Below are 27,147 nucleotides of genomic sequence, written 5' to 3'. Positions count from 1 at the left end.
AACATTTCCAGGTATAATGAATTAAGTAATGAAGTGGTAGGTTGAATGGACTGAGTAATTAAAAAATAATTTAACTCAGATTCAGTTTCTTTCTGTGAAGGCTTCAGAATGTCTGTCTTGTGTATCAGCGTAAAAAAAAAATAGAACAGCTTTAATTTGGCATAGGATCAGATCTGTATATAAGATTTGCATAAGGGTTTTATTTAAAAAGTTAAAATTGGTGTGTATTTAGATTCACGTTTAAATGTTGATTTATGCCTGATAATTGAACTTGTAGTAACTAATTTTTTGGAATGATCTAGGATATCTTGGCAAGCGGATTAACTAAGGCTATATGCCAAATTTCTGTTGTGTAATTTGAGTATTATACATTTGTTTGTATTAAAATTGCTCTGTTACTCTCATTTTTAGTATGTGATTTTGAACAGAGGTCAAAAGATATCCATCTTTTCTATGCAAATATGCAAAAGATTACCCTTTTTGTCCTTGGAAATTCTGATTTTGATCGGGATGGATTTCAGCAGTCTCCTGGACGTCATTCGGAATCAGAGAGGTAATGTAGCTGTAAGGCTGAGAACTCCTAATTGAAGTGCATCTTGTTTCATTGAACATTTTAATGTCAGTAATTAAAATTGACTTGTTCTACAGTGAAAGAGCTGGCTCTATGAAGAGAACGGCTCTAATGAATAATACCTAGGTGGCTCTTATAACTGTTTTTCTCCACCAAGTCTGTTTAAATTGTTACAATAATTTTTAAAGTAGTCTCTTAACTGACACCATTCACTTTATTTGCAACTTCCTATCCTTCATGTGAAGAAACTGTTATATTTATTTTTTTCCATAGGCACTTCCAAAGTGAACTTGTAGCCCTAATAGGGCAATTATAACTTCATTCCTTGTAATGAATTTTTGACACCTGGAATAGAAATGGAGATATTATGAAGGTTTAATGGCCTTTTCCTTGTTCACCTCACAGACCAGTCTTTCAATGTAGTGTGTACTGTGCTCAACAAAAGAATGATCAATGGTGAGGCTGCCACCATCCCCATCATTCTCTCCAATGAATTGGTCTAGGAGGATTTCCTTGGAGAGCTGGCAGAGACCTCATTGTTAAAATGGATCTGTCACTTTAGGTTATACAGACTGCTGTAGTGTTAGGAGGTCTGAAAAGGGAAAGAGACATCCAAATCCTATACAGGTGCTACTGATTAAGATAGTGTAGCATAAAAACCAAATAAAGATGAGTTAACTTTAAAAGGAATGTATTTTCATAGCTTGTTTCTTGAAACTTCATGGTTTTAGTTTTCAAGATCCTGTTGCACTGGTGATGAAAGGGTCCTAGCGAGTTCTGTTGTGTTTAACATCTACATTTCGAGCTGTTTTCTTGGAATTGCTTGTACCTGTTCAACTCCAGATGGGAACACTTCAGAATACTTGACAGATTTGTGGCTAGCAAGGTGTTTGTCAGGTATAGTGATATTGCTAAGATAGAGGCTGTAAACGAATATCTGCAGCAGCTAGCAGGACGTTTCTCTAATTTAGCACTTGTCATTAGTTTGTTTTTCTATTCAGGAGCCTTATCAGTTCTTCTAGTTTTGAATGTATTCTCTGACTAAGCATCACAAAGCTCTCAGTTTCTGAGTAGACTGTAATTCTGATCTGAGTGTGTTTAGCACTTATCTGACTGTTAGGAAATTTCATGTCAAGGAAATGGTGTGAATGAGTTGCCTTCCTGGTTCCATTGCTATCATTATGGATGAATTCTCACAGGTACTGGTTCAGCTGTTCTGAATTGAGTCAGGATTCTCAGAAGCATTAAATGTAGAAGTAGAAATACAATGAAGAGCTTTATGTTTATCCAGTGTTTTATGGAGCAAAATTTATGTATTTTTTTCTTGTTGATTTCTGCTTTTATTTCAGTATTTAAAATCAAACTTCTGCATTAAGCTTTTAAATTAAGAAAATGAGAGGAATCCTAAAGTAACAGCTTCTTTTATATAAGATCTTATTTGCCATATATTTTGAAAGCAAAGGTGTAAAATGCTAGGCCATGAAGATGATGAAGGGTGGAGAGACTAAGAGCTGGGTTTGTTTAGTGTCAAGCAGAGAAGACTTAAGCTGGGGGAGGATCAAGTATAAATACTTGAGAAGGAAGTATTGAAGAGGAAGAGTCTTTCCAGTGGTGTCTAGTGATAGGACAAGAGGCAATGAACACAAATGTAAATGCAAAAAACTTAATTTAAACTTGAGAAAAAAACCCCAATTTGTTGTTCTGGTGAGGGTTATCTGTCTCTCTGGTGAGAGTTGCCCAGAGAGACTCTAAAGTCTTCATCTGTAGAAAAACTAAAAACCTGGATGGACAGTGCCCTGAGTAACCTGCTGTAGCAGACCTTGCTTTGAGCAGGAATGTTGGACCACGTTATCTCCCTACTGACCTCCAGCATTCTTTGAAACACAACTTGCGTTGTCTTATTTTTCTCTGCAGTACCATTGTAATCTGAATAAAATGTGTATAGATAAAGCATTTTATAACCTGAAAACAATTGTTTATTTTAGTACCCTCTGTTCTGAATGATAACTTCCGTGTCTCAACATTATGTAAAGAAAAAAAAAAAAAAAGCAATAAAGCTGTTGAAATTTTTTTTGTAATAATGAAGAATTTAATTGACAGCCCATGTAAAGAATGTTATGTTTCAGTACTAAAGTTTGAGAAGTATTGAGTAGGCTATTATAGTTACTGAAAAGTTATTTTTGTTACTACTTTTGCTTAATGCAATCTTATTTTCAGGCTTGAGATCTCTGTCAGGCATATGAATGCAACTTTGGATGTTCTTCCTGTTAGAGGACCTCAGAGTCATCCATTTCCTGCAAAAACTGATGAGCTGGTTCAGAATCAATCAGAAGCTCAAGAGACTTGGGCTGTTAAACCTGAATGCTTGACTTTGACGTGTCCTTCTATTAGTAAGTATTTTTTGAAGTTAGTAAAATAACCATTCTAGTATTAAAATACTTTGTACTGTGTTGGTAATGACTTTGTATATGTGGCATGGCCAATAATCTTGCTGCAGTAGCTTTAGATCTAAACAGTAAACTTGGTACAAACCAGTTTTTGTTAAAATGTAGTGGCCGGTAGTGTGTTGTGTATATATATATATTGCATACCTGTGAAGACTTTAAAGCATTATGAAGGTAAAAATAGGGCAGAAAATGCTCTATTTTAATTGCTGCATCTCTGAATCTTGGGCACTTCTGTGAATTTTTGTACATTTTAACTTTTTATAGCTATTCTTGTATTACAGGTGAAAATGCAGACCCTGAACATGTGCATATTATCAACAATTCTATTAGGATGTTGAGATTTGAGCTTTTGTGGCCAGCTCATTGCCTTACTATAACCCCACAACATGGAGTTGTTGAACCAGAGTAAGTTGCTTTTCTTTTTGTATGAAAATATGGAATTTTGGAGATATTTTGTTAGTTTAGGAATTAAGTTAATTTAGGAATTTTAGTTTTCAGGAGTTGTATTTTAGTTTCTTTAGACTGCACTCTTTAGAGTGCTTTAGTCAGCTATGTGAAAATTCAGCTTTTATCTTTTCAGACCTTATGTCTTTTTTTTGGTTTTGGACCTTCTGTGTTTTTCAGACCTTATCTTTTTATAGGTCTTTAGAGAGGGTATGTTGTTCTGCTACTGACAGAGTTACCTGGAGGCCAGGCATTTTCTGTGCCTGGAAATAATATTATTACTGCATAGTTTTCCATGAGCTGGATGGTGAACAAAGCCAAAGTTGTGAAAATCTCCTTTTGCAGTAGGTTTTTATAGAGTGACCTCTAGGTTTAAAACCAAAAAGGACTCCTTCCTCTCTCTCTCTCCCCCAACAAACAAACAAACCCCAAAGTAAGGGTTTTCCAAGAATGCTTCTTTTCTGGCAACTTAGTGTTTCCTTTTGCAAACGTGCTGATATTTATCAGAACTTAATTGTGGGTTTTTTTGTTTTGTTTTTTGTTTCCTAACAAAAGTGGGGTTTGCCACTTAGCCCTTGTTTTCTCAGGACCACTTGGTATGAAAAGAATTATATGCTAGTGTTGAGTCACACGTGTCTCAATTAGCAGTATTTTAGAATAGTAGTCACAGTATCACTGCATAGATGTATGAGACTTTGCACCATTAAGGCCATTAACATCTGCTAGTTGAAGTTCGTTGAGGTGGTTGTGTTGTGACACTGATTTTGGGACTTTCATGAGGGAAATGATCTTCCTACACGTAACTTTTAAAATGCCAGGTGCTGTGCTAATGACATCTTAAGCTGATTCTTTTGAAGTTTGAGTGCTTTTGTTAGCACACAACCAATAACCTTTGCTTCAGTGATTCTTATACTAATTTTTAAAACACTTCAGTGCTTACTTTCTCCCCTCCTCTTTAAATTTCCTTAGTATAGAATGTGGAACACTAAATCAGAATTTATATTGTCAGTCATCAGATTACTGTGTGAGACTGTAACTGCTTCAAGTGAGTTTAGATTCTTCAGTGTCCTCTTCTCTGGAAAACTATAGAAAACAAGATTGAAAGGCTTTTCTGTTTTCCACGACCAATTCTGCATGGGAGGAAGGAGAGCAATCTGGTTCTTTAAAACTAGAACTAGTTTGAAAGATTCTTGAAATGCAGTATGTGCATTATACTTTGTTTAAACAGTAAAATTTCCTTATTGCCCAGTATTGAGGCTTATTTTTCTAAATCAAGTAATTGTTTGCTTTACAAGGCCTGACCAGTTGTGTATGTTAATAATAGATTTATTCTTCTCAGTGACCCCTTATACAACCATGAATGTCAAGTTTGTAAAACATGTTAGTGTAGGTTTGACTACTAAAGCTTGATAATATAATGGTTGTCTGGATACCTTAAATTTAGCTATCTCAAGATCATTTTTACTTACCTACTAGCCTAAAAGTGCATCTTTTTCTTTGAGGGGCTAGTGAGATCTGTTGTAGATATTCTAATATGAAGATCATGCTTTTTTTTTTTTTCTTTTCCTTTCCTTAGGAGCAGTACACTGATTCTTGTGAGTCCTAATCCATCACTTGCCACAAAGCCTTCATTAATTCCTTGGAGTGGCCTGATCTATATCCATTGTGATAATGAGCAAAAGGTACATGTCTCACTTGAAAGTTGAGATTGAAATTTTACCTTGCAGAAAGAGGTGTAGTAACATTGTTAAAACCTTTTAAGTAGGTGATAGCAGTTCTGTCAACTTCATTATTCTCTCTGATTTGTACAGTTCTCTGTTAAGAGAAAAACAAATAAACATAGTTACCGGCCGTTTTACAAACTGAGTTTTAGTTTGTAATCTCATATCTAAAGAACATTAATTCTCTTCATTAATTCTCTAAGAATTCCTGCGACTGAATTACCAGCAAAATTGTTTCTGTACACCCACTACTGCCTTATGCATAATTTTCTGGAAAAGCATAATTTATACGTACAGACATATGCCTATATAAAAGTAGCCTACATAATATTTTAAAGTAAAAGAAGTTAAAGAAGGCTATTGGACATGTTGCTGTAGCTCTCTTAAGGTAAACTTAAGCTTCTGTGCTAAAGAATGTCTAGAACAGGTTCTTTATCTTGCATTTTAATCCAAGATTTTTCCCTGATTAAATTAGGCATATAAACAAATTTTAGGAAGCCAGCAGTTTCTTCTTTTATCCATGTAACAGGAGAAGGACTCCTTGATAATCTCCCCAAAGACACAATTTTTAAAATTTTTACAGCCAGTATGTATTTTAGGTTACTTGTAACAATGTATGGAGAGAGAAATAAGACACTGAATAGGTAAAAGAGCTTATCTACCTAGTTTTCTTCTCATGGAGGAAGGGAAGAAGGTGAGGTGTGGTACAGAACTGAAAATTGCCTTAAAAAATAGCAAATGGCAAGGGCAAGCAAATTACTTCTGTTGTAAAGAAGTATTTAAGAAGGGAATGGAGACTGTGCACATAACAAACTATGTTATGTACTACAATAGAAGAAAAGGATTTAAGAGAAGAAACCTACTAGAACAGAAATAGAGAATGTTTCAAAACAATCAAATCGTTTTGAAAGAAATCTGGGAGTTGATAAGGCTTTTGCCATTCTTTGCTACCTATCCAATAAGACAAAAAGCATACTAAGATTTTATTAACATTACCTGAAGTTTTTAAAGTGCTAATTATGTATCAGAAGTGAACATGAAACTTGTTCCCTGAGCAGAGAGTAGAAGTTGTCAATTAAATTGAACCTATTTAAGTTATTATTCCTGTATAAATCAAAATCTAAACAGTGAATTTTCAGTAAGTTTTCCTTGTTCTACAGTTTTTAAATTTTGTGAACTGAAGTTAGAGAAGATCTGGAGTATAAAGGTGAACACGAGCTCTTATTTGTTGTTTGTATTTTTTTTTTTTTTCCTTTCAAATCTCCAAATTGCACAAAAGTTTATTGAAGTGCGAATTCAAGAAAGGGATGTACAGAGTGTGTCTGGAGCAGACTTTCCATCTAGAAGATGTGATACATTGACTCAAAGTCCTACTGTTCATGTGGCAAAGCCTCTTTCAGTGTTCCCTCCAACAAAAGTGGAAATAAAGACAAAAACTGTTTTTTTTCCTAAAACAAGACTTGGACAAAGTTCAGGTAGTATTGCTATATCACTTAGTAAATGCAACAATCAGTAGTATCTTGTGTTCAGGAGTTTTGTTTACTGTATTGCATGTTTGGGAACTTGAATGCCTTGACTTCATTTTTAGTCTGCTAAGTGTGATTGACTGATTTCCCTCTTCTGGCTTCAATTTGAAATATTATCCTTTGCAATAGAACTCTTTCCATAAGTCTTTTTTAATTTCTTCTCCTTACACAGTGTAGTCACACTTTTCCTCACAGGTAGGTTTCCATACAGACAGGTAAACTGGAATTTTTTGAAGACACAGGTGAGTGCAGCCATGCTGCTTCTGGGCAAAGAGGGCACTATGAGGTTACTGTGTTTTGTTAAAGGTTTTTTTTTGTTGTTGCACTTTTGCTGTAGACCCATTCTTCTCATCTGTGTATATGTCCCTAAAATATGAGATAAATCTGTGTGTAGCAGAGAAATAAGTGTTCTTCCTTATGGAAATAGTCTGGTTATCCTTGTCTTGTACTTAATGATCTCAAATCTGCAGTCTATACCTTTAATTCTCATAATGCTTACAGTTCTTCATATTACTGTATGAAATTCTCATTCTGTTATCTAGATACCAGATTTTTTTGGTAGCGTTAAATTTTCTAGATAATGAGGATTTTTTTTGTCATTTACTGACTGTACATTTTTAACAGACTTTAGAAAGTTCAAGGCTTAAATTATCAATTACATCGAGGGCTTTTTTGCTACACTTATGAAAGAGGAGTATAATACTAATATAAGAGGAGGTTGGGTATCTTGGGTGGGGGTTGGTACCTTTTTATACACTGGTATGTGAAGACATAAATCTGAATGCAGTAAACTAAGACTGTTGGAGGTGACTCAGATGGCTCTACTATTTGTCATGTGCTGCATTTATAAGAAAACTCCCTACTACCAGCCCAGGCGTTCACATATAACATGATATGCTTCAGGATTTTTTTAGAGGATTATCTTTTTATTGTTAGAGTTCTTGATAGTGAGATTTAGGTCTCACTTTGTTTCGTGTAAGCATCTTTACTGTGATTCTTCATTAGAAGCTTTCTTTGAGTATGCTCTTGGGAGTCTGAGAACTGTTCCCATTAAACTTATGTATATTGAATGAAGACACTCAATATACAAGTCTGATATTTCATCTTCTAGAGAGTTACTTGGAAATGGAGAATAAAGGGGATGAAAATGTGAAGTGGCATTTGTCATCTTTTGCACCACCCTATATTAAAGTGAGTAAATTCTTGCATTGGTACTATTATGCAAATATCTTGTTTTTCCTTCTGTCTTCCTGCTGTTCTTTTTCTCCATCCTCTTAAGAAAAGATACATAAATTTGATCATGAACTCGGTTACAAAGTTTCTTTTTGCCTGTTTCTCTATCTCAGAAATGTTTTACTTTTTTTGATCTTTAAAGTGCTCTCTGACTGTGAAGCCATCAGTGCTCTGTGGGACAATTTCTGGTTCACTTACTGGCTTATAGTTTGCTTGTTCTTATCCAGTGTCATTTTCCAAGTTGCATGAGGTAGTTTAAACATAAATGAAAGATCTGTATACCTTTTGGTTTCAGAATGCTAGACTGACTTTGAGACTTGTGCTGCTGTAACCATGTTGTACATGGTATCTCTATAGGTAGTTTTTTAGGTAGAGGATATTTGACTTACACTGCTGTCACCTATACAATTGCTGTAGCTGTACCATTCATATTTGTAAATGCATCCTTGGGTTTTGATAGTCTGAAATGCTGTGATGGTCACTTGGATGGATTTCAGACTAGAATTATTACAGTCTGTTGTCATGAAATGATGAAAAATATTTCTGTAGCCCAAGAAGGTGGAGTTCCAGCTAGTCTGGAAGTCAGTAGTCATGGTGACTGCATAAATGTAATAGCTTGTCTTCACTAATTTGCTTTTAGGGCTATAATATTATGTGTTCACTTGAAAGCAGCTTCATTTGGGTGGATTCACTCCTTTGAAGCATGCATGTGTGGGTGGATTGTGTAGTTTTGGGTTTGTTCCTCACTCTGAATCTGACCTAACTTTACTTGCAGGGTGTGGATGGCACTGGTGGTGTTTATAGAGTTGCCTACTCCGCATTCATATGTTCCCAGATTTCTGGTGTTCTTGAAGCTCATAGAGAAGAGAAGGTAAACTGATGTTTATAAATACTTCAGACATACAGGAAAATAAGACCTTACATGAGAAATTCTCTGAAGTAACAGCTGAGCTCTTAAAACTTGTTTTATTTCAAAAATGTGAAAATACTGGTCTTCCAAAATTGGGTTCTGGGATGTATCAGGTAGTCAGTAACTACTCACCACAACTGTTGTTATCAGAATTGATTCTGAGAATTCATACAGTCCATAGCTTGACAATGGTGGTGTTGGTGGTTTTCTTAAAGATAATTTATTCCAGAATGAGAGAAACTTGCTTGGAATTATTTTATAGAATTTCACGTGAGAATTGCAAATAATACTAGGTTCTTATGAAACTGGTGTGAAAACTGGTTTCCCTTCCCCAAAGCAGTCTTGTCATACTTGTTTAAAAACAGTTGGCTGTTCAAGTTGGATTTCATTTGACTTACAATTTTATTTCCTGGCCACTAGAGGGTTTCAAAACCACAATTATAAAGCAGATCCAAGTACATATTGAATGGGTTTCTATGGGGCTTTTGTCCCTCACCTTCTCCCTCAATGCTTCAATTCTATCTGTTCATTTTCATGAATTATTATGACGTTCCTTAAGCATGTTATTTGTATGGTGATGCAATATGTTATATGGTGATGCAGTAAGTTAAGACACAGAAAAAACCTTAAGACACAAAAAAACCTTACTCCTGACCTGTTTCATAGTTATTTTATATTATTGAAGACCATTATTTGAATTTAAACAGTTGTCTTGGCCTTAGCAATTCTAGTTCAGGCCTGTTTGAATAATATTTATATTATTGGCATGTCAAGCTGTTGGCTAGAGCTGATGAGGTACAGTGCTATCATGATTTGCTGTTTTTTTGCAGTGGGTATGACACTATTTCACTAATTAGGTATAATTGTAGTGATCTTCTCTAATCTGCTGTTCCCCTTCTCTGTTTCCCTCAACCTTGAAAACAATGGAAGTTTGCTCCTGAATTAATTTGGTGCAGCACTGTGCAGAGGGTAGCCCTTGTTACATAGGTGACCTTGAAGGATGATCAAATGCACAGACAGACTGCCAGTTAGTTACATTTCACGCCTTCTGGTAGATGTAGCACAGTGTGCTTACAGACTCGGAGCTGAAGGAGTGCAGTTGTTCACAGCCTAACTGACAGATGAAGGAAGATATTGCTGTCTTTCAGCTGCTTGTATTTCCCCTCCTGGTCTCCTTCTCTCCCGTTTTACTAATAGAAATAAGTGTGCAAGCACTTGCAAGCACTCCTATGACTTTACTTAAAGCAGATAAGCTGAACTCAGATTTTGGTCAAAATGCTTGCACAACTTATTTCATCAAGACTTTTTCTACTGTGGGCAGACAACGAGCTGTATTGTCTGCAAGATCACCTGTGTATGGAAAGTGTGTTGTATACAGTTTTAATTTTTGTGCTGACTAAACTGTAACTGTGTAAGTAAAATTGGGAAGGTGTATAGATTATTTCAATAAGCTTACAAAATTTTTCTCTTGTTTTTATAGGTAGCTGTAATCTTTTTACCTAGAGATAAAGGGGATTACTCCCAGTTCTGGGATCTTGAGTGTCACCCAGTTGAACAGCCTAGTTGGAAACACAAGTTAAGATTTCAGCTTTCTGGAGCAGTGAGTATATAAGCTATAAACACTGTCCTGAGCATAATTTTTTTATAACATCTTAGTTTTACTATGTAGTGTTCTTTCTTGTATGCATTTGTGTACTCTTAAAAAAAACCTACTGATTTTTGTTGCACTAAACTGTCCAACTCTTTCTTACATCACAAAAATACCTTTTTCATCTTTCTTATGGGATAATGCATATTTTCCCATTTAGTATATAAAATCATTTTGCTCAGAGAAAGTAGAGACAAACTTGATTTCTGTGGGAATTGTTTCTGTAAACAGATTTGTTTATGGCAGACACCAAGTGGATCAGTTACAATTTTGTAAATAAGTAGTGAAGTAGCTGACCTTGGCTATAGTATTTAACTTAATGAAATACTGGAATTTTCAAGTACCTATATGGGAGATAGGGATGCATCTTTGATAGAATCTGAGTGGTTTATCAGAGTAACAAGGTAGGTAGGGGTGATTCTGAGATGTGTATATGAGAGTGATAGGATTTGAACTTTACTTTGCTCCCCTGTTGTTGCTCAGCTCTAACTTTATGGTGAGACTTGGAAAGAGTTTGGGAGCTAGAATTGGTTTTCTGTTCTCCCTCTCCTTTTCTTGCTTTTGATCCCTACCTCACCATCCATACAAGAGGAGTCTACATGGGACAGAGACTCTGTTATTATGAAGAATTAACTCTAATGCTTAGCTAAATGAGCTGAATATGAAGAGCTTTGTATGTTCAGCATTCCATGATTGGTACATTTGCTATGCTGTCCTCTCCATAGAGTTTGGCTTGATTTTTCTAAGAAGCCCAGATAGAGATTTGGGATATTTTCTTAAGAGTACTAAGCCTATTTGAGTAGTAGGAACCTTTCTTAACCCAACAAGAAGGTAACCTTAGCTTTTTTATTTTGTAGGGTCATTTTTCTTCCAAATACTTAACTGTACTCAAAAGGAGACTTGAGAAGAATGAGACCTGTATGGCTCTTACTGAATTCTTAGAACATAATTTTCCTTAAAACAAGGAAATGTCTTATCTGTTTCAAGCTAGTTAAAGTTGAGAGAAGACTAATTCCTTATCTGAAATCTAGAGTTTTGAATAATTCCCTTCTTAAAACAGGATTAGTTGTCAGAATTCTCTAAATCTTTGAGAAGCACAACTTGGTATTAATGTTTTTGAGCTCCTGTGTCAGATTTGTTTCTCCTGTTTCTTTTTTGAAGTGGTTAACAATTAGGTATTTCCAGCATTCCTTTGTACCTATGAGAGATTTTGTAGAAAATACTTGGAATGTGTCACAACCATTTCGAAGTAGAGTTGGAAGGGAAATATGTTGTTTATCAACTGGGTAGGGAACTATACATCTCCTTGGAAGAGGGGTCAACACAGAAGCTTTACATCAATCGTCTCAGCTTCTATAATTTTAGTTGAAGGCACATAAATTCTTATTATTTTGTTCCAGGGTTTAAGAATATAGACTGTGGTACTGCAACTTTTTAAAAGGACTTGGATCATTCTGGGTTTGCTGAGGCAGTGGGCTACAGCTGTGGCTAATGTGACTTTTGGTAGACTGAAGTGGGAAGTTGGGTTGACTGTCACTCAGAGTGACTGGTATTTATTTGTAGCACCACTTCAAAAGAAATAAAAAATTTTGAAGAGTTCAGGAAAAAAATGAATGAAGAAGGTGAAGTCAGGAAAATCAGTGGCACTTTCATTTTTTTTTCCTGAAAAACCAATTAAGAGTAACATCAGTTATGCTCTGCATGCACTTGCAGTCCCAGCCACTGGAAACAGTAGTCAGCAGCTCAGAAGATCATGAGATCCAGAGAAAAAGAAATGAGGAATTGTTTCTACATGTGCTTTGCATGCCCAGCCTCTCAGTACTGGCCATTCAAATTTAATTTTTGCTTTTCCTGAGAAACACTTATTAGTTACTAATTAGGTATTCTTCCAAGATCATTGTGCTAAAAATGAGTATCATTGCTGTGCACAAAAGTCTTGAGCTGATATTTCAGTCTAATTATTGGTCCCTTCTGAGTGAGATGGAGAAGTAGTGAGAATCTGCCAGAAGGCTCCTTTAGCACATATAAAGTTGAGGACTGCAGAAAGAATTCCTGGTGTTGTTTGAAGTTACTACAAATGTTAAGTGCATAACATTTTTATGTAGTTCATTTACTTTAGTTGTGTAACTGTAACTTCTTAATGTTCCATTTTGCAGCAAACTGAGCTGAATTTTGTAATACTTAACACAAAAGTTTCTGCTAAGAGCCCAATTTGATTATCATCACCAGCATTAGAAAGCTTCAAAGCTTCTTCTTCTTTGGGATGTACGAGAGTAAGAGAAGGAAAAAAAGTCTTTTTTAACCTCTGTGAGCACTATAGTTTCAACTTTAAAGCTAAGCAAATTTCTGTGCTCCTGAGGTTGTTTTGGAACAGCAGCATTCAGTTAGAACAGTTTGGTCAGTGTTAGCATACTGCTCTCAGTTGAAACGGGAATAGTCAGTACAGGCTGTAGTAAAGCATGCAGTACTTCAAGATGCCTTTAAAAAGACCAAGGGAACTTCTCAACATTTTCTTTAATACATCCTATTTTTATGCAGTAAACTTGCCTTATTGATAAATCAGAATTTGAATGAAAACACAGGCATGGCACCTAGAATTTATCAGTACGTGGAAAATTAAAAGCTCTTGGAACAAAAAGTGCGTCCAGATCCTTTCTTGTCTTTATGGATTGAGTTATACTGAGATTCAGTGTTTATTTGCAACTAAGACATATTCTTGAAAATCAAGGGGTTTTTTTTTATTGTTGCTCTTTCTGATAGACTGCTTAGCAGCTTTTTCCATAGAAGAAATGCATGTCGAAAAGATTTATCTTGAACAGATCTGCTATGACAAACTTGGCTATTTTTTTTAATCTTCCCATCAAAAGGGAGTCAACTGCTAAAACATCATCACTGTTTCAAAAATTGAGATTATTTTGTATGACCATAGGATGTTTTGGGTTTTTTTTATTGTTCTTTGACTTTGTTCAATGTGTTGTGACCCAAGGGGCTCCAAACAGGATCTGGCTTGATTTGTTAAAGAGCACGAATTTGAAACTGGTTATTCAGTGAACTATTCCCTTAGGATGATCTGATGTTCTTGTGCTAGAGTATACTGAATGGAAGTCCTGATAATATTAAGTATTTTGGCCTGATTTCTGAATGTAATAATTACTATATAAAGCATTATCAGGTTCTGTGCCTCTGGAGAGATTTTCCTTGGACTTTGTTGTTCTTGAAACATATAGGCAGAATACCTGCAGGGGAATTGGGTGTTGTTTTGGCTTTTACCAAATATTTGTTGTTAGCAGCCTCCTCAAGATTCTACCTTGCACTGCTTGTTTGTGGTGAACTGGTTTGTAGCAAAGTATTCATAAGACTCTAAAGACTCTGAAACGAATTCCTCCCAAATCATTATATCTGATTGATCCAAAATCTAAAATTCAGAAAGATTACACTCTAAATAAAAAGCCCGGGATTGGGTAAGGGAAATTACTTACATACTTTTGAATGCAAAGTTTAAAGACTTCTCTATTTTGGTCAATAGGGTACTGAAACAGAAAACGAAATTTTACCTGCAAAGCCTTCTACAAGTACCCTCACAAAACCTGAGCTGCCTGTTATACCAGAAACGAGGATGTACTCTGAAGCACGTGCAATTCAAGCAGGGTATGTATGACAAAACTTGGAACGAGAGAGCCTGCAACTGGATAAAAGGGGAAGAAAAAGCCCTAACCCCACAACCAGAGCCTTTTTACCATTAGGACAGCTATGTGGTGGCACAGAGAGGCTGTGCAGTCTCTGTCCTAGAAGGTTTTAGGGATCTGACTGGACAAAGCCCTGAGATGCCTGGTCTGACCTCACAGTTGACCCTGTCTGGAGCAAGAGGTTGAACTGGAGACCTCCTGAGCCTCTTCTGACCTAAATTATCCCACGATTCTATGTTAAGAAATAAATAGCTGCAAAAAATAGACCAGCCAAACCTCTTAATGGCTTTGTATTGTTCAGTCTCCCATGCTTTTTCTTTTTATTTGGTTTTCTAAGTTGCCTAACCCTGATTTGCTGTTGTAAATTAATTGATAGCAGCAGTCGAATCTTGGATGTACTTTTTGTATGCCCCCCTTTTGAAGACTCTTCAGAACTTGTAAACTCATTTCTGAGGTGACTGCAGTACTGCATGTGTTAACCTTGCTGTTCTTCATTCTGACATGGATTTCCAGTTCTTTTACGATGGGATGATGTCAATGTGGCAATGAGTAAAATGCTTTGATTAAACATGGCATCTATAAGAAAAGATCTCTAGTAAAGCATATGAGAGAAACTCCAATTGTGAAAATACATTTAAGTAAATGTACTTAAATTTATGTCACAGTGATGCTTTCATTATTCTTTCTGGCTAAAATATATTGCCTACAAAATTTAAGGTGAGGGAGTTGATACCTCAGGATCTTTCAATTTTTCCTGATGCAGTTTCTGAAAATACACCTGTTATTGAAGTATGCAATGCAGACTATACAAGCAGGAAATCTTAATGTCTTAAATCTTTGTTTTCAAACCAGGCGACGTGAGATCACTCGAGGCATATATTCACCAGAAGAACTGTATACTTTTCCTCCAACTAGAGTTGGGGAATCATGGACATTAAAGATCAATTTAAGGAATAATTCATATAAAACACACTCGGTAAGTTTGACAGACTTTATTTTAAATGTTTTTGTAAGTTCTCCAACAGTTCATCTGCACTGATTTTTTTTTTACTCTTAACAGAAGATTGCAATAGAACAAGTCTCAGTTTGTTAGTTTCAAAAGTCATTATATTTGAAGAATTTTGCTCTCCTGTAATTTTTATTTTGCCCATTGGAATCACTGAGTGTATTTGTAATATATTTGCAACTGAAAAAATAATCTGTTGTAGTTTGCATAGATTTGTTATTCTGATTTATTTTTTAGCTTGGTTAAAATATTGAGACCGAATTTTTCTTGCTATGCTCAAATCTAGGTGTGCTTTATTTTTAAGCCCTGGGTCACTGTATCTTACACTTACAGATACACTGTATCTGTAACTGATCTGAGTTATCTTAAGCATGTCATAAATTGAATACCACAGGCTTAGTCATGGTGTGCTTTTAAGCATTTTGTATTGAATTGCAGCTGAAATTTGTAAGTCCCGGAGAGCCTTTCTACATCAAGCATTCGAAATACTCTTTAAGGTGAGTAGTGCATATGCTAACATTCTGGTGCTAAAGTTTTTTGGTGTATTTTGTTGTTGTGTGTGGTTTTGTTTTTGTTTTTTTCTAAGCTGTACTCTCTACTCTTGGTTAGAAGCAGAATGAGCCCACACAGTCATTTCTACGTCTGCCAATTTCTTCCTTGCAAATTGTTTCTAACAGTACTGCTGCTTCTAATGCTAAGCCTAATGCTTCATTTAACCATTTGGCATGCTGTGCACAATCAAGTCATTGCTTCCATTCGTACTTTCTGCACAACAGACCAAGCAAATTGCCTTCATCATGCTTTAATTTGCCAAACCTGCAGAGCTGCATCAAAGATTCTCTGTAAATACAAGGTTTGAGCAACCAGTGGAATTTCATGGTCATACCAAGTATTTCAGAATATTACCTGCATAAAAGGAATTTTCCAGTTGGTGATAACAATCACTTAAAATAAACCCAGTCATCTCTGGAGTTTATTACAAATATTTGGTGGTCCTACTAGTCATCTCTTTAAGAACTATGGCATCTCACAAGCTCATCTGTAACAGTGGGAGTGTCAGGAAGATAGGAATGCAGCCTTTCATTAGAAGTCATATAGCATGTATTCTCAGTGTTCAAACAGGTCCCCTTTAAACAGACAAGTAAAAGAAGAGTATACAGAGTATACAGAACAGAGATTGTGAGCAAAATCACAAATGGGACTAGATGCTCTGGCACTTAGTCCAGTTTTGTGTCTGCTAATGGTACTTAGCATTTATTATAAAGACAGAGCAGTGGTGGTGTTAGCCACAGGTGTTCAAGGTATTCTTAAGGCCACTTTTCAGTGCAAAGGGTTGTAACTCCACCTAGACTTAAGTTCCAGTGTTTCTATTAAATCAAGTCAGATGGCACAGAGAGTGGAGTTTGTTTGGTTTTGGTTTGGTTTTAGTGGAGACAGTGACCAAGATAAAACCTATCCAAATAAAAATTACTATGTAGATCAGCCTGAGGCTCTACAGCTGCAGTCAAAGGACAGGATGACTTGATTGTCTCTGGAAAAAGAAGAGGAACTTCACTGGAAGACGCTCATATTTCAAAAATATTATTGAGGAATTCTGTTAGATATTTAGCATATTTTCTAGAGAGATTATAAACTTGTATTGCTTTTATTCAAGGTAGAATTAAGTTTAAAATTCAGTCTACCATTTCTAAAGATTATCATCTTTAGAATGATGTGGCTGAATATACTGCACCTTCTAATAGTATTCTGCAACATTTTCTCCTAGTAACTTCGGCTAGTTTTTCTCAGTTGTAAATATTGGCCTTTTCTGGTTTTTTAAAAATTTATTTATCTGAAGTAAACATAGTTCTAGAGGCTCTTGCACTTACGAGAATAAAGCACAGAAGAATTACTTGGCTTGGATAGATGTTTTTAAGGAAGTGTTGAAAGAACTTCTTTACATGGCTTTTGTTTGAGAATAGCATCAAGGAGAATTTCAAGAAAGACTATGTTACCTGTTTCCTTTTGAACTAGGTTAACCAGACATCTTACAAAGTTCAGGCTAACCACAGTTTGCACTGCTGAAAAAAGTAATGGGTATTATCCAGATTCACTATCTTGTAACCAAAACTCTATTAAAAAAGGAACTGAAAAATCTTCAACTGTCTTAAAGCATTTGTTCGGGGTTTTATTCGGAGATGTCATTTAGCTACTATTATAAGTCTTGTAAAAAATGAGTGGTCAGGAATCCTGACTGGAATTGGTATTCAAAAGAGAGAATTCTATTTGTTAACAGGGTAGAACTTTTTTTACTGTAAAGAGAATACCTTTAACAAAATGACTCTTAAATGGACAAAAATAAACAAATAGATGAAACCTTAAAAAACACTGGACTTTTAAAAAACCTTTGACTAAGTTTTGTTTCTGTAAAGACTATCATAGAATCATAGAATTGGCTGGGTTGGAAGGGACCTCAGAGATCATCAAGTCCAACCCTTGATCCACTCCCGCTGCAGTTACCAGACCATGGCACTGAGTGCCACATCCAGTCTCTTTTTAAATATCTCCAGGGATGGAGAATCCACCACTTCCCGGGGCAGCCCATTCCAATGTCTGATCACCCTCTCTGTAAAGAAATTCTTTCTAATGTCCAACCTAAACCTCCCCCGGCACAACTTGAGACTGTGCCCTCTTGTCTTGCTGAGAGTTGCCTGGGAAAAGAGACCAACCCCCCCTGGCTACCCCCTCCTTTCAGGGAGTTGTAGAGAGTGATGAGGTCTCCTCTGAGCCTCCTCTTCTCCAGGCTGAACAGCCCCAGCTCCCTCAGCCTCTCCTCATAGGATCTGTGCTGGAGTCCCTTCACCAGCCTGGTTGCCCTCCTTTGGACCTGCTCCAGGACCTCGATATCCTTCCTAAACTGAGAGGAACTAGGTTATGCTTATCTAAAACCTTGAAAACTGAAGGAAGTGTTTCTATCGTATTACCTTCGAAGCCATCTGAAATAAGTTGATTACATGGTAGTATATATTTCACATATTAATAAAGGTAAAACTTCTTTTGCTTGACTGATTATTTGTTTCCCAATAGCTACCATTCTGGGTGTTGAGTCATTATTCATTGACCATAGATCTGGTTGCTATGGCTTAGATTCAGCATACTCATAGTGTTTCTTTTAAACTTGCCTGTTGCTGCAGTTGATTTTAGAGGGCTACATTATTAGTTTCTCTATGAAGTGTAGGCTTCAGCTGATGCAACAACCTGTAAAGGCCATATAGTACTTAGAGACTAATTGAGTTGCAGGCATAGTGAAAAGTTTGAAGTAAATAAAACTTTCCACTAAGGGAAAAACAGCAAGGGAAGTTTGGTTACCCTGACACTGTTGTTCTTTACTAGTTTCTGGATACTGTACTTGAGAGAGAGACTCCAAGATACTTTATTTTTAAGAACTTTCATGCTATGTAGTAGCCCAAAGAGCTGTTGTAGCTGGAGTACAACTTTTCTCATTTTGTTAGTTGAAGAAAATGAAAATACCATGTTTCTCTGTGGGTAAGAAAGTATTAAAATCTTGTGTGTAAAATCTTATCCCAAACTTGAGAAAATTGCTACAAAAACAAAGTCTGCTTTTAGAGAAATATGATAATGTGAATAGCGCCAATCAAGTAGACACCTGAATTTAGAGATCAAATAGAATTGCACAGAGCTGCACAATGCTAAGACACCATGCTCTGCCTCAGTATCCCTGAGGCAATATAGTACATAACCTGGAAATTAATATTTGACAACTGGATATGGCCATCTCTTTAAACAAGTGATACATAAATTACTTTTAAGTTCTTGATAGTGTAAGTTTGAGTTTGGTGTATTTGGCAATGCTAGATTAACAGCTGTGACTTTGTGATCCTAAAGATCTTTTCCAACCAAAATGATTGTTTGATTCTATATTCTTTTTGAGTTAGGATATGTAAGAAAGCATATTAGTATGGAGATGAGGATATAGACTTGTGCAGCCCTCCTTTCTACCAAATTTAGTTTTAATTTTGTAAATTCTCGGGTGGCCTGGATGTGTGCAGCTTCAGGCTCTATTATTACTGAAATATCTGTTTTCTAATATAATGCATCTGTTATAGATACATGGATAAAGAGACAGAGTGTGCCAGGTTTGTTATACAAAGATCAGCAATCAAGTATAGGACATGAAGCATTGATCTGGCTGTCTTCCTGTACTGTATTGAGTGTAGTTCTGTACTATGTAATTAGTGTATTGTTGTAGTCACACACAAAAATACACTAGCATATTAGTCTTTATTCTAAAAGTATGTACTCTTTAAGCTAATTGACCAGGATCTGTTTAAAAAAATTTTTTTTAAAAAAATGAGATATTCTGGTGTAACTATTTTAACACTAAAGACAATGCTAAACAATTGAGGCTGTTATCAGGCTTATATGTAGGGCCAGTATTACGATGCCAAAAGATAGGAGAAGGGCAAGAGCACAGACTGATTAGGATAGGTTAGATTAGTGTAGAGAAGAGGAAAATGAAAAGGTAGAAGCAAAATAAAAAAAAGTAGTGAAAATGACATGACAGAGGTTGTTCGATAATACTGAATACTGTTAAGGGGACAAAACTGGAGCTTCAGTGAAAGAAAACAAAGCCTTTTTTTCTTTCTTTCTCTTACTAAATTATGCTATTTGTTTTTCCTTATTCTAATATGCACCTGTTGCTGTTACCTGTCCATTAGTGCTGGATATTTCTGTTCAATTATATGGAATCCAATAGGTTGTCAGTCAGCATTTTCATCTTGTTCCTTGTATAGCTTATTTTTGATAACAGCCGTTCTAGGCTTTTGACAAATAACACCCATTACATTTGGTGTATTTTTATGCATTCTGAATAGAAGAGGGATTATATAACCTAAAAAGATGTAATGTGAAGTCTTTAACACAGTTTGAGAATGGGTATAGACTTGCTTCAGCAAAATATTTCTTGATCTGGAGGCAATTAGAAGTAATTGAAATTATTTTACTAGCTTCAAATTGGTGACATTTCCAAAAGAATTGGAAATCTTAGTATACTTGTCACGTGGCTTCTGAAGGGAAGAAATGTAGTAACATTGTTATAAATACAGTTTATGCACTGTCAGTATTATTGCATTGAGGATTGCTGACCAAACTTATATAAGTAAACTAGCAGCAATGAAGTATTATAGTACTTTGTACAATCAGTAGGAACCTTTACTATTGTAGTCCCTCAGAAGAATAATGAGTAAAATCTATACTAATAAACCAAGTGATCCCAGTGCACATACAATATGCTATTTTGGTAAAAATCAAAATTTAGAGAACAAGTTATCTATGTAGTAGTATTTACTTGCTTATTAACAATGAATATGCACATAATTGCCTTTTTGCAGATCCCATCATTACATCAATGTGCCAGTCCAATTCAAGCCAAAAGCAGAAGGACAATTTGAAGGTGTCTTTGTTGTACTTTCAATCAAGTATAGCCCAGTTTATATTCGACTATGTGGTAAAGGTATTGCAAAACAATAGAACAGTTTTATAACTGTTTTATAGTACTTTGTAACAGTTTGTGCCATTGAACATAATCTAAGATTTGTTACTACAATTCCATACTAATATCCTACTTGTTTAGCCCTGCGATGCTGCTTTGACAAAGTGTCTTCTGTAAGATGAGTTATGGTGCTTGTTTTACAAATCTGTTTTCATAGTAAAAACACTGAGAAATTACTTTGTTTTAAAGTTACAATGTTTTAATTTATGGTTCTGCACTTTTGTTGAAAATTGAAGTTTTCTATTTGTACATTTGTTAGAAATAGATACTGATATATTTTATTTTAAGCATTGTACATACAGAAATAAAATCTATGTGTTAACAGCTGCTTCTACCTGATTTCTGTCCTTGGTTAGAGGATTCCTTGCTGTATGTAAGGGATGAAGCTGCCTGCTCTTAGGCAATGCTAGTGTTCTGTGGGGCTCTGGGGAGCAGGTGGAAGGATTGAAGTACAGAAGCTGACCTGTTAATACCATGTCTCCATCTGATAAAGCTGGGACCAGATTGATGATCTGACAGTCAGCCCCTAATTTTTTATATAGTTCAGTGGCAGGCATAAGCATTGTTTTTAATTTTAACAATGTGAAAACAGTGTAAATTAAGCAAGAGCAATACTGCCTTCAGGCCTTCAGAACAATTCATCTCACCCAGCGTGCTGTTTCTAACAGTGTTGAGAAGATGCTGCTTGAGAGATGACATAAGCCTGGCTACTGCCTTTGGTTCCCTTCACTTGCATTCCCTCGGGATCTGCAGTTGTTGAATCAGGAGTGGGAGGTAGATTCTCACGTATCCCTTTTTCTTCCTTTTATGGACCTGTTTTTGTGAGTTTATCTGTTCACCTTTTTGAACCCTTTTGACACCTTGCATTCACAACTTCATGTGGCAACAGTCTTTAAAATTTCACTGTGTGAAAATTCAATAAAAATTATTTTTTGGGTGCTAAATTGGCTATTTTCTAATTATGTCGAATGCTCTCTGGTTCTTAAATTGTAGGATTCAATAAACAACAGTTCCTCAGTCAGCTTATTCATTTTCAGCATGTCCTTTGTACTCTGGTTCTGTCTGCTTTTTTATTTCAGTAGCATGGAGCTGTATGTCTGAAGTTGCCTTAAGCTGGAAATGTAGCTTCTTTGACAGCTTAGTTCTGTCATAGCTTATGTAAGTTATTCCTTTCTTCAGGTTCACAGAAGTGTGAGTGAAATTCTTTACAATATTAGGTTGCTTAACTGCATTTTCAAATAACAGAAATATAAAAAAAAGGGAGGAAAAACCTGAAGTACCCAGTACATTGCCTTTGGTGTACATGCCACCAGTATTATGTTAATGTATACTAAAGCTGATGGTTTTTTTAAGACCTCATTTTTCAGGAGTCTAGGAACCAGGAAGGGACAACTTACTAAATGAAATTAAACTTGTCACCAGAAGATTTGCCACCTCCTTTTTCTCCCATCAACACATGATGTCCTGTCTGCTAGATACTGTGACCATGTTTTTCTTGCCCTCCCTCTGTCAGATATTGCCTGAACGTTTCTGGTTGATGTGGTGCCTGTGTATGTCTCCTGAATACAGATTTGGAATGGAGGGAATCTTCTGTCTGCTGCCCAGCCTCAACAGGCTTGACTGAATCAGTTGAGAAAGACCTTAGTGTCCAAAACCTTGTGTTGATTCAATTTTAGAAGCACAATCAACAGTCTCTTCCAGAGCTGGAAAAAAATATTGAGCTCAGTGTTACTATCTCAAAGCCTTTGTGTTTCCTAATTGAAAATCTTCCAGCTGCTTTCTGTTCTAAAGTGGCCCTTGCCTCTTGCTAGTCTAAAATAATCCTTGTTCAATACAGGTAAGTATTGATGGACTTCAGGTCAGTAGCTGCAGACTTCCCATACATTCTTTTCTGTTGTTTCATACTATATGTTAATTTAGCTGAAGTCTTATTTATTGAAGAGAAGTCTTATAATTTGTTGTTCATGGAAGCTGTGTTCATTATACATTTACTACCCTAGCAGCTATTCATGACCATCCACTTAAACCTGACATTTTATCAACATCTACAGTTTAGTTTTCGTGCTCAACTTGATGGTAGTTTTTCTGAACTAGTTTCTGGAGGGATTGATTAACTTCTACATTTTTTCTTACAGACTGTGGAGTCTCAGTAGAAACTGTCATTAGATGACTGTTAATAAGGAAACTGGATGGAAAACTGGTGGAAGGATCACTACCTGTTAGCAAGAACTACATGATTTTGTATCTTTTATTCCCCATTGGGACATTTTTAGTAGTTGCTTCTACAAGGTAAAGTGACAGTCCCCCTGGTGGCAAGATTCTTCGTACCACTGGTTTCCATAGGCATAAAATAACTCTTAGAACACATCTAAAATCTGCATCAAAGACAATTGTAGATTTTTCAATTTATTCCAAATTATTTTACTTCTAAATTTCAATTTTGTAGAATTCAACCTCCGTGACATTTCTGGCCCAGCTGCTGTTTCTTCTATATTAATAAGATTCAAAAAATGCCATGTTTCTGCTTGTGCCTAAGAAGTTGAAATAGCTGTCAGTATTGTCACAGAATTTCCTCCTAAGGAGTAGTGGTCTTTGTAAAAGAGCATCTTTGAGCTGCAATAAGAAAAGCCAATTCTGGCTGATTTTTTTATTTGGTCTAAATTCAGAATTCTTTTTGTATGCTCTGCTGTTCCTGTGGCAAGCCTGCTGTCTGGGACTCTGTTCACATTTCTGTTGAGGGCTTTTCTTGAATTTTTGAGATGAGAAGAACTGGAATGAATGGTTACGGGTTCTTCACTATGTTTCCACCTGGACTGAACATAAGGGATGAAAAGGGCACAGAATGTGCTGCTATGAATGGTTTGTTGAACTGTTCTTGAGTGTGTGTATAAATGTGTAAATATATAAATAGGTAAAACACATTCTGAAGAATGGGCTGCCTTTGTCATGGAAGAGAATCATGGTTGCATGTGATGGTAAATATTTTGGCATATATTTGCAGCTTATTTTGCTTGATTCACCTACAATAACTTTCTTTTTATTGTGAGGAGGAAGCTATGACCGTGTGACCTTGTCATATATCGGTAAAGAAAATTATCTCTTGGAAAAGATATGCTCTGATGTGTGGAATGCAAACTTGAAAGCAGGTTTTTGTGTGTTTGTTTGTGAGGTAGAGGAAAGGAGTACTTCAGTGGAAACCCTAGTCTGATAGATAGCTCTGGATGTCAGTCAGTTCCGGATGAAGTTTTTCCCCAGTGAAGAAGGTGCAAGAGCTGGAGTATAGCCAATGCATTTTTACTTGCAAAATAGGGACTTCAGTGGGACTTATGAAGCCTTGACTAAGTTGCTTCAAATTGTCTCCATTCCTAGGTCATAAAAAGAAACTGCTCCTTTCCCTATGGTTGCTTTACCTATGTGGTAAACTTTTGTACTCCAGCTGATCTTGCTTCAAGTTGTCCAGTGCTCACCATGAAGGAGTCCTGATCTCTGTCTTTACATCCTTTAGGGTTACAGGAAAAATAGAAAAATTCTAACCAATTCTTAAAGATTTTGCTCATAATTTAAACCACGATACCATTGAAAAAAGAATCAGAATTAGCTTTGGGTGTAATCCTTCTCTCATTCTGATTGTTGCCAATTTGTAAACTTTTTTTCAGTTTTCTCCTTTTGTTGGCTGCAATCCTGTCCCAGACTCAGAAGACTGGTTCAAACATCCCAAGCCAGCAAGCTTAAAATGAAGCAAAACAAATCCCAAACGATGTCTCTCTCATTATAGTAATCTTACTTACTGGTTTTAAGAGCAGTCAGACAGAAAATTTAAAAAATAAACTAATTTAAAAAATTCACTAGGTGTCTAACACTAGGGATGTCTTTATATCTGCTCAACCTAATTGGAACATTAGTAATCATAATTATTCAACAGCTTTGTAAAGTTTTCACATCATTAACTATAAATGGAGTTATAATACATTCTGTACACGTGCTTCAGTGTGTTTTGGAGATTGTTGCCCTGGTATCTGAAACTAATTAGTGTTCAGAAAACCTAGTCAAGGTGAATGCCTAGCTGTCTAGAAAGTTATTTTGATGATATAAAAGTTAAAATTGTGAAGATAATTTTGTGAGGGCTTTTTGGTGTATAAAGCAAGTTACTGGGGGCAGTGGTGGCTTTTTGAAGTAGAATATTAAAGCCTTTCAGGCATTTATTTGGTAGGAATGCCTTTTAGGTGAAATGCTGGTATATTATTGCTCCTACAATTTGTGGAGGAGTTGGGGGGCTACAGGGCTATCAGAGTTCACTGTGAGGTTAGTAGGTAATGTATCTTTTATATGAAGTATGTTAACTTTTATATTAGAGCGTCTTTGGAAATGAGAAAATGCATTATGGGAACAAAAGTCCTTGGAAGCTACAGAAAGAGTGGACATTGGATCTAAGATCAGTTGTCCCTGGGAATGTAATTGAATATCCTGACTTTTATTCACAGCTAACTTGTTCTGATTTTTTTTTTTTTTTCTTCCAAAAACTAGATAATGGGAGTTCATGCCTTACTGCTTTCATTGTATAGCACAGATGAAGAGTATCCATGTCTTGTAATCAGTAAAACAGACATGAAATATTTGTGTGAAGAATCCATCTCCCTGCAGTGATGCCTCACATTCAGTAAGAAAGATAACAGTTAAAAGATTTTTAAGTGGCAATGTTTGCATCATCCCAACTTTCTCACACAATTTGCCAGTTAAGTAGAATATTGATTCTGGCTTCCCATTTGGAAATTTCAGTTGGCAGTAACAGTAGAAGAGATTTTTCTCAATGTACTTAATAACATTAATGAATCTATTTCTTTATAACACTGAAGCATCACGTAATATGGAGTCTGCATTACTACAGGTTCCCAGGTAGTGGTAACTTAAAGTGTACAGAATAAAGAAGTATTGCAAGCTGAAACATGACAAATTAAAAAGAGGATTTTCTTTAACCATTTTATTAGCTTGTTTAAACTTCTTCTTAAACCTTTTAAAACATAATGTAACATTGTGCTGAATCTATAGCAACAGCATGATTGTCTTACTTGCAGCATGAGAAAGTTAAAATAGAAAACTAACAATTCAGCGTTCAGTAATGTACTGTTTGACCACAAAGTTTTCCTAAGCATATCCTTAAGCTTGCACATTTTACTTTTTCTGTAGGATTATCTGAGGAAGTTGTTCCATGAGAAGTTTTTAGATGTAAAATCAGGTAGATATAAAGCACTTAAATTAATTTTCTGTAAATATTATCTTATAATCTCTGAAAATTGGATGCCTTGAGTGGCACATTTTGGCTCTAGACATCCCAGTTTGAAAATGTTAGTTTAATTTCTGGGAATGTGTAATTTCTGAAGCTGCTCAGGAACTCAAAGTTGTAGGTAAATTGTTAGTTCTGAATATTCAGTCTATTTAGAAAAAATATGCTTAATTCCTATTCCCAAAAATAATAATTTCTTTTTTAGTGGGGGCAAAAAAAGAAGTCAGTGCTGACAGGCTGAAGGTTTTATTGTAGAAATATCACTTAAACTTTTTTTTTTAAGTATAGGGCACTTTTTAAACACATTACCTTAGTATTTTTCCTGATTAGTATATTCATTACTTCTATTGTATTAGACAATTATTTGTAATACCACTTCATATCTTTGAGGCTCAAAATGCTGAATTATGAAGTAGTTTGTGCTTAATTCCAGTGGCAGCTTGTTGTCTGGGAATGACATTTTCAGGTATAGCTTTCCTCACAGGCTCTCATCTCTTGCCACCTGCCTAAATCTGACAGTTGAACACCAGCTGGGAGTTATGACCCGGAGAAGCATAAAAGGGCTGGAGGGAGACAAAATGATCCATCAAGTCCTACTTGTACGTCAGGTCCCCAAACATGCGTTTTTCTACTCTATAAATTCAAAATTAAAATACTAATGGGTCTTCTTTTGTGTTCATCCAACAATTGGTTCATTAGGTAGGTATGTACAAAGAGGCTCTGCTTGTCAATGCTGTTTGGCTCTAAAAGGAGGAAAAATCGGCAGGGGTTAGGCTAGTGGTGAAATGCCCCCACCCCTTTTTTACCTTCCTCCCATGTTTGTTCTGGGAGGCTGGCGGTAGGTAATACTCATCCTGCATAGAGCTGGTTTTCATTGTGAGTGCTCTGTCACCAGTCACAGCTGTCAGGTATGTCAGTCATGTAGTATTGTGGTGGTGTCAGAGACATAATCAGAGAGATTAGGTGGACACAAAGAGCTCTGAATGAGGTGGTAATTGCGTTCAGGGGGAAAAGAGAGTTAAAGAAAGAAACTTTCCTTTCTCACAAGATCCATTAAAGAGGTGACAGCTAATATATTAAAGCTGGAACAAGATAATTGTGGTAAGAATCTTTGTGTGTTCTC

General features: G+C 35.9%; 1 protein-coding gene across 1 annotated transcript in view; it reads left to right on the top strand.

Annotated features, from left to right (window-relative positions):
• Nucleotides 1–20,866, top strand: part of CEP192 (centrosomal protein 192) — a 79,884-nt gene extending 59,018 nt beyond the window's left edge. Inside the window, exons 42-53 of the mRNA XM_071736903.1 lie at nt 412–553; nt 2,789–2,961; nt 3,300–3,423; nt 5,039–5,144; nt 6,463–6,658; nt 7,821–7,900; nt 8,718–8,813; nt 10,333–10,452; nt 14,027–14,148; nt 15,039–15,162; nt 15,631–15,689; nt 20,583–20,866. Coding sequence (XP_071593004.1) covers nt 412–553; nt 2,789–2,961; nt 3,300–3,423; nt 5,039–5,144; nt 6,463–6,658; nt 7,821–7,900; nt 8,718–8,813; nt 10,333–10,452; nt 14,027–14,148; nt 15,039–15,162; nt 15,631–15,689; nt 20,583–20,721 — 1,481 coding nt within the window. The 3' untranslated portion in view covers nt 20,722–20,866. The remainder of the gene's footprint in view (nt 1–411; nt 554–2,788; nt 2,962–3,299; nt 3,424–5,038; nt 5,145–6,462; nt 6,659–7,820; nt 7,901–8,717; nt 8,814–10,332; nt 10,453–14,026; nt 14,149–15,038; nt 15,163–15,630; nt 15,690–20,582) is intronic.
• The last annotated feature ends 6,281 nt before the right edge of the window (nt 20,867–27,147 follow it).

The sequence above is a fragment of the Heliangelus exortis genome, chromosome 2 (genome assembly GCF_036169615.1).
Source record: "Heliangelus exortis chromosome 2, bHelExo1.hap1, whole genome shotgun sequence".
Taxonomy (NCBI): Eukaryota; Metazoa; Chordata; class Aves; order Apodiformes; family Trochilidae; genus Heliangelus; species Heliangelus exortis.
Note: the sequence above shows the minus strand (reverse complement) of the source record. Positions and strands in the feature narration are given on the sequence as shown.